The sequence below is a fragment of the Schistocerca nitens genome, chromosome 6, assembly GCF_023898315.1.
Source record: "Schistocerca nitens isolate TAMUIC-IGC-003100 chromosome 6, iqSchNite1.1, whole genome shotgun sequence".
Taxonomy (NCBI): Eukaryota; Metazoa; Arthropoda; class Insecta; order Orthoptera; family Acrididae; genus Schistocerca; species Schistocerca nitens.
In genome coordinates this window covers 292,953,504-292,961,515 of record NC_064619.1, presented here as the reverse complement: position 1 = coordinate 292,961,515, position 8,012 = coordinate 292,953,504, and the positions used below count along the sequence as shown (strand labels likewise).

The following is an 8,012-nucleotide window of genomic DNA, read 5'->3' as shown; positions in this document are numbered from 1 at the left end:
CATCCCAAATTTAACAACTAATTCCACATCGTGTTATTTAACAAGGAATACATTCTTGTTAATACCTTCTCTATGCACACACTGACGAAGATCACATCTCTCCAATACTACTAACCATTCTAAGGTTCTCCCTCTAGATGCCGCAACTCTGCACACGAAGTACAGGGACCTATCAGTAATCAGTATTAATGCACTGTCACTCCTCCATCAGCGTAAGTCCCCTGCACTGCCCAGGTACTCAAGCATATGAGTACTCTAGCTGGGCGGACTACAGCCAGCTATGCCGGTATCGTTTGCTCCAGGGTTGTGGTGAAAGATGGTCTGGGAATTCCAGCACCACCCACGTATACCACTATCACCCATCAGTGAAATTTTTGATACAGTGAGACCTCACGGGCCAAGACATATAACAGTTGGCAGCCTTAAAATGATCTGCATATCTGTGAACTGACGGATTCTGCCCAAGTTGTCATTCCTTTAAGTATTTGTTTAATCTTGTAGGAAGATTATTTTTCATGTGTTATTTGTCTCTAGGATTGCACGACGCCACTCCTGTTCCTTTTCAAACAAAACTGCTAGGCGTTCCCATCAGGCTAGCCTTACTGAAGTGATGGACTAACATTTTCCAGCACTTTGCGTAATACATCGTGATGTCACTATTTGGCCACACTTTGCATTGTCAAATGACGTAAAGAATTAACGCCACTTTGCATAATACATCGTGAAGGCATGGCATTAATTCAGTCACATAATGCATTGCCCTGGTGTATTACACCATAAATTACGTTGATATTCTTCCGAGATGTAGCGAATATGTGGGGGAACTTGCTTGTCATTGGTCGAGAGAAACAGAGGAAGGGGCGTACTTGGCGCGTAAACTGTTAGCAACGCTTGTCTGAAAAGGTATCTACAAACTTCCGCTGGCGAATGTGCAGTCTTTGGCGGGCTGTCAACAGTTTCCTGTTATTAACGTCGGCTGGATGTCACTCCCTGATTGCTTGATTTATTATCAGGGTCTATTTCGTCAGCAAACAGGTTGACGTCTTGGGGAACATTACACTTATATTGTTTAAGTAATACAAATATCTCTACTACTGTTGGGGGAACTTTGTTAATATTTAACGACGTTTTGCGGAATATGACGTGTGTTTTCTTCCAATATAACACGCTGGTTTTAAAAGATACAGTAGTAATGTATGGATGGCTTAGTAAAAGTTTATTTGTTCATATATTACGCTGTGATGTGCCTTTCACATTTTTCAAGCCTTTGCATGAGCGTATTTCTTGTTGAATTATATGCTTCACTGATTCGTTACAGTGATGTTTAGGATAAAGATGTTGGTATTTTGGAAAATAATCAGTAAAACTGCAGCAAATTAACTAAAAATAGCAGTTAATTATGAAAAGTTTTCTTAATCTGCTTGTAATGGCTGCTAGTCTCTGCTGTCATGTAGAATGACGAAATTTGTATGATTGAAATAATAATAAAACTTATCTGTCATTTATAACAAACACCCACACTCTGATCCTCTCAAGGCAGTCCACATACTTATAATGGTGAGCAACAGCACATGACATAAATAATTCATGTACTTGTGAGCAAATGCTGATTATGTTTGGCTGAAAGCATCATGACGTCGATGTATCACAACACTGACTGCATGTAACAAGACACTAATGCGATGTGATATGGCTTCAAGAACTATAGGACAAAACTCACATATCTCTAATACTAATGCTATTAATTTGTTAGCTATAACAAATAACCAAACACTAATCCTCTCACAAGAGTGTAGCGAACTTGAATTACAAAACTCATATAGTACAAAAAGTAATACGTTTTGTTTGTTATTACTATTATTTATAACAAATACCCACACTTCGTCCTCTCCCTATGGAGCCCGGCCCTAAAATGATGAAATACCAAAAATTTAATTTGTTGTTATTATTTTTAACAAGGACCTACACCCTGACCCTACACAAACCTGATCACCTCCGTATAATATGCAGAAAATTTTTCTATCATCCACTCCATTGCTCTTGTTATAGAGGATGAGAATTAGGAGGCGGAAGGGGGTTGAATCTTATTGGTGCAAAGTGGAAAGAAGGATAAGAGGAAAGAGGGGTTGCGTGGGCAGGATGCTGACTTCCAGGGGATGGAAATGGGGATGAGCTTAAATATAACTTGTACAATTGCCTCATGTACATGGGGAGAACAATGATTCCCTGGGAGAGGATAACTGTGGGTTGTCCTTGGGTATAACTAATCCAATTGCCTCAGTATGTAACCTGATACTCAAGTTCAAGGTCATCTCGTTGCATTGCTTAGGGAGCAATGTTATGGAGGCCAAATGACTGAATTATAATCATTCATTATTTCATGTGTTAACTGTCTGTGTAGTGTGTTACGGAGTAGATACGGAAATCAACCCAGTATTGGCCCAAGATATTATGGGAAAACCACCTACAAGGCTCTTCCTTGAGAGAGAAAACCTTCTTTCCACAAATAAAGACGAATTTAGAAAGGACAGATAATGCTAAACTCAGCTTGCCCTTTTCTTCCACGATGTCCTGCGAACTTTGGATGAAGAGCAACACGCAGATTCAACATTCCTACACTTACAGAAAGCGTTTGACCGCTCTGCGTACTGTTAACGTAACTCCGATCATAGGGATCAGTTTCGAAGTAACAAAACCCAATACGTTGTACCGGACAGCAAGTGCTCATCAGAGGCAAAGACATCGTCAGGACTGCTGCCGGAAAGTCTGATAGAGCAGCTCTTGTTCTTTGTGTAGAGAAATGATCTGACTGTTTAGGTGAGCAGCAACCTCTGACTGTTTGCTGATGACGCTGAAGTATATTCATCGTTGAGTGACTATAGGAGGATGCAAGATGACTTGGACAGAAGTTCACATTTGTTGTGATGAATGGCAGCTTACTCTAAATTTGGGAAAATTAAAGTACTGAAGATGAGTAGAAAAAAACAGTCCTGTAGTGTTCGAATATAGTGTTAGTGGTGCGCAACTTTGCAAATTCCCTTCGATAAAATATCTAGGCGTAGTGTTATAAAGGAATACGAAATGGAACAGGCACATAACGTCGGCCCCGGGGAAGACGAATGGTTGAGAGAATTCTAGAAAAGTGTACACAGAATTACAAAAAACGTTGAAGCACTCAGAGAATATGATCAGATATCAGTAGAACTTAGTGCATATAAAAGTGGCTGGTGTAAAAGTGATTAGAGATGCAATTATCTGAGACAGGTAGAACAGCCACCACAGTGCATTAGCATTGTTCGCGTTTAGCTTTGTTATCAGGCCTTATAGGGTATATAAGGGGCGGGAATAGTGTCACATGATGAGTGTCGACTGTGAAGGACACGGAAATGTCACGTACTCATGTGAGACAGCGCTATCAGCATTTCACCGACTTTGAAAAGTATCTGCCTGGCGGGTTGAGTCGTTTAACGTCCAGAATTTTGGGTCTTTCGAATATGACAGTGGTCCGACGTTGGACTACATGAGAATGTAGAAGCAGGCACACGTCGCCTAGGTTCTCGTCAACTACATTTTATTGTGCACTGAATACATCATAATCACATCAGAACTGCACCTGCCACCAGAGATCAAGTAATAGACTCTCTGCAACATTCTGTGTCATCTCACGCCGCTGGTAAGAGATTATCAGCAGTAAGAGTAGGGAATTACTGCCCATCCGTATGCAGCATTTAACACCAAAGCACAGCCGGCTGTGCATGGAGGGATGGCGTGACCGGGTGTGGCATCACGTCACGTCTGTTAATTGCTGAAGGAACACTGTCGGAACAACGATACGTCAGGAACATCCTGCGCTCTCTTGTGTCCCCTCTCAGGCCTGCGTATTGCGATGCGTTTTTCAACAGGACAAAGATCGTCCTCAGGCGGTACGTTCGCTGTGAACTGTCTGTGAGATGCTGAGTTACTCCCATGGCCAGCAAGATCCCCAGGTCTGTTCCCCACAGAACATGTGAGGAACCAGGTCGGCCGGCCGGAGTGGCCGAGCGGTTCTAGGCGCTTCAGTCTGGGACCGCGTGACAGCTATGGTCGCAGGTTCGAATCCTACCTCGGGCATGGATGTGTGTGATATCCTTAGGTTAGTTAGGTTTAATTAGTTCTAAGTTCTAAGGGACTGATGACCTCAGAAGTTAAGTCGCGTAGTGCTCAGAGCCAATTTTTTCTTCCTATGAATGGACGTGATAATATGATTTAAGAGCGAATATAAAAGTTGATATAAAAATGCAATATGAGAATTTAAAAAGATTGTAACCCATTAAACTGCCATACACATACAACTCGATGTATCTGATAATGGATTATTCTGAAACGCGTAATATCAAAGTAATTCACTCAATAGCTAACGACGTCTTACTAAGTGGCCTATTCAGCATCTGTGCAGTACTGTTCCACTTATACATTGTGTTCGGAAATTTCAGTTACAAACTTCTAGGACTTGGATAGGGAAGTGAGTACATAACATTTTAGATAGGAGTCCACGTGTGGACGGTTCGAGCTCAGATGTTTATCCCATCCACTTTCGCATGAGGAACTGAATTAGGAGAGACGCAGTACAGTTATTAGGCAACAATTCGAAAATAAACATAACGAAACACCCATATACCACTTAAGCACATTTGTTCGTATCAACACTTAAACATTACGTGTTTCAATTGTTCTAGAACGAAAAGGAACCTAGCATACTGAAAGTAGAGAATTGATGCATTGCAACATAGGCTTGATGTGGCGACCACCGACATTGTTGCCAGACATTGTAGCTATGAAGCGTTTCCTGGTACGCGCTGTCCGTACCACCTGGTGTGTCTTGAATTTCTAGTGCAGCGACCAGAACTCGTGCCAGCTCCCTTTGACTCTACAGGAGTCTCGTAAATTAAACCTTGAACACGACCCCGTAAGTAGTAGTACACGTCATCCCGTCTACCCTGTTACACACAAGGACAAGTAACTGTGAGACATATCTCTTTCCTTCACCAGACGTGGACGCGTTATACATCTGAACTGAAACCGTCGTAAAACGGACAGGGTACGCTTCCGGGTACGGATTTCTAATCATAATAATTTGTAGTCACTCGCCTCTGGAAGTCCTAGAAGTTCGTAACGGGAGTATGCGAACCTGTATAAGTGGAACAGTACTGCACAAATGCTGAATAGGTCACTTAGTAAAACATCGTCAGCTACTGAATGAATGACTTTTATATTGCGTGTGTCAGGATAAACCATAGTCAGATACATTGAGTTGTACAGCTGAACTGAGCTTACATGTTACAATCGTAACGACCTGTGACAGTTATGTACATAACGTATGTCTTCAGTCCATCACGTCGAATCTCCAACCTTTATGATCGCTCGAATGCGAGAAAACGGTCTTGCGTTACCTCCAGACGGGCGTGCATTGTGTATTGATGCTACAGTTTGAGCTCCGTTTACTGTGACTACCTGTCACCTCACTTGTCAATAAGATGATCATCTTCTCCACGACGTTACCTTTTTTTTATCAGTGTATATCCGAACTCAGTACAACAAAAAACTAGTCCAGATTTGCATTATGCTTACTACCTGAGCTGCCATTTTATTCTGTTGCTCGCTCCTGTGAACGGGAACGCGTTATGTAGATCTTGGTGTCACTCGGGTCCACTTGAAAAGGTAAGGCCTTATGATAAGGCTTCGGCAATATGACTGCATTTCTGAGTATCCGATCACTGGTGAATTTTTATCTGATTTTACTATTTTAAATTTCTAGTTTTTACTGTGTTTAACGAAGGCGATGTTGGCCGGATATATTCGACGACGCCCTTTGGCTACACTTAGAGGATTCCAATATAGTCCAGATTTGCAAAGTTCCCTTTTTGTATTCACTCGATGACTACTTCCGGACCGGGACCCATTTTCAAATCATCGTAACATGGTCAAAAATGGTACAATCTGCATGCGCTGTAATGTTCGTTTGCACAGTTTTGACATGGTTTTTGCACTTTCGGAAATACCATTTTTGACTACGTTACGATGATTTGAAACTGGGTCCCGGCCCGAAAGTAGTCATCAAGTGAATTAAAAAGTGAAATTTGCAACTGTGGACTATTGGATGTTGCTGACCCAAAGTTATTCCCGCATGCTGGAAGTACACCGTACAGTATTGGTTAAAAACAGTCTTGGTTGCAGTTTTAGGTATTTTATTTTCAACGACGCGTTTCGCCTTATTTAGGCATCTTCAGGTTATCTACATAGAAAACAGAGAACAAATACATCTATTTAACAATCGCGGTCGTGTTGTGCTGACTTGCATAACCTAAAGGCATGTATAAATAGATCAAATACTGAAAGAGCAAATAGCTTCATTTGGTATTTCTTAGAAGAATCCTCTAAGTGTAGCCAAAGGGCATCGTCGGATATATCGGGCCAACATCGCCTTCGTTAAACTCAGTAAAAGATAGAAATATAATATAGTAAAAACAGATAAAAATTCACCAGTGATCGGACACTCAGAAATGCAAAGATATTGCCGAAGCCTTATGTCACGGCCTTACCTTTTCAGGTGGACGCGAGTGATACCATGATCTGCATAACGCAAAATGGCTCTGAGCACTATGGGACTCAACTGCTGTGGTCATTAGTCCCCTAGAACTTAGAACTACTTAAACCTAACTAACCTAAGGACATCACACACATCCATGCCCGAGGCAGGATTCGAACCTGCGACCGTAGCAGTCGCACGGTTCCGGACTGCGCGCCTAGAACCGCGAGACCACCGCGGCCGGCACTGCATAACGCGTTCTCGTTCATCTTTAGTACTGGCACACGACGCTGTGGCGCATTATGTTTACTACCAGAGCCCTCATCTTACTGTTACTCGCTCCTGTGAACGGGAACGCGTTACGCAGATCTTGGTTCCTCTTGCGTCCATCTAGAAAAGATAACCTGAAGATGCCTAAATAAGGCGAAACACGTCATTGAAAAATAAAGAAAACCTATACTGTTAAGCATTGGTTTGCTGTTATGCCACATATGGACTGGAAGAATTTCTACAGCGTACAATTCTATCTATCGTAAATCCGGAGCACTGACATCAGATAGCACGTCTTAATGTCTCTTAAGGTACCCGCTACATCATACGAGGACGTTATCGGAAATATAGATGAAGGAAAAGGTAGATATTTCATCCTTGCGGTTACGAGAAACAGAGGAAAGAAGCGAGTTATATAACGGGGTTCCGTTTGCAATGCTCGTGTGTAATGTTTCACGTTTTCTGCTCCCTGTGCAGGTGACGAAGACGGCAAGTGGAAACAGACACTTAGGCTCCACAGTACGGGAAGTGCTCGGTGCAGAAATGTCAGATTCGATGTGGACACGCAACAGAACGGAACTGCGAGGGAAAAAAAGGACGAGATCAGCTGCGGAGAAATGCTCTGCAGACGGGTCGGGAACGAAGGACAGGAGATGCAGCGCGGCACAGGAAAACGTGACTGCCTTCGACGTGAGAGAGTGCGGGGCGTGCAGGCCTCGGCCGCTCGGTCACGTGCGCCTCGCCGGGGACTGGGCGGCCGGGGCGGCGCGCGCCCCTGCTCTGCCGCCACCGCGCCCGCCAGTGAACGGCGGGATGGCGCACTGGACGCTGCAGGCATCCGACGTGGCGAGCGCCCTGGCGCTGCTGCTCGCGCTGCTCTTGGCGCTGTCGGCGGCGGCGCGCGCGTCGGCGCTCTCGCGCTGGCTGCGCCTGCGCCGGCTGGCCAAGGCGCTGCCCGGGCCCACCGACACCCTGCCCATCTGCGGCGACACCATCAGCCTCCAGGGAGCGCCCATAACCGCACTGCAGCGCCTCTACCACAAGCACGGCACCCCGTGCAGGTACGACCTAACCGTCTCTTACTACCCGCTACTTGCAAGTATATCCCACAAACTTCTCTCAGTGGAAGAGGGGTCAAAATAAGCGAACACGTGTCTAGGCTTGTCCGTAGTTTCTC

The 8,012-nt window shown here is 44.1% G+C and overlaps 1 protein-coding gene across 1 annotated transcript in view; it reads left to right on the top strand.

Annotated features, from left to right (window-relative positions):
- The first annotated feature begins 316 nt into the window (after positions 1 to 316).
- The window catches only part of LOC126263328 (cytochrome P450 4C1-like), a 120,617-nt gene continuing 112,921 nt past the window's right edge, over positions 317 to 8,012 (top strand). Inside the window, exons 1-2 of the mRNA XM_049960418.1 lie at positions 317 to 382; positions 7,313 to 7,896. Coding sequence (XP_049816375.1) covers positions 317 to 382; positions 7,313 to 7,896 — 650 coding nt within the window. The remainder of the gene's footprint in view (positions 383 to 7,312; positions 7,897 to 8,012) is intronic.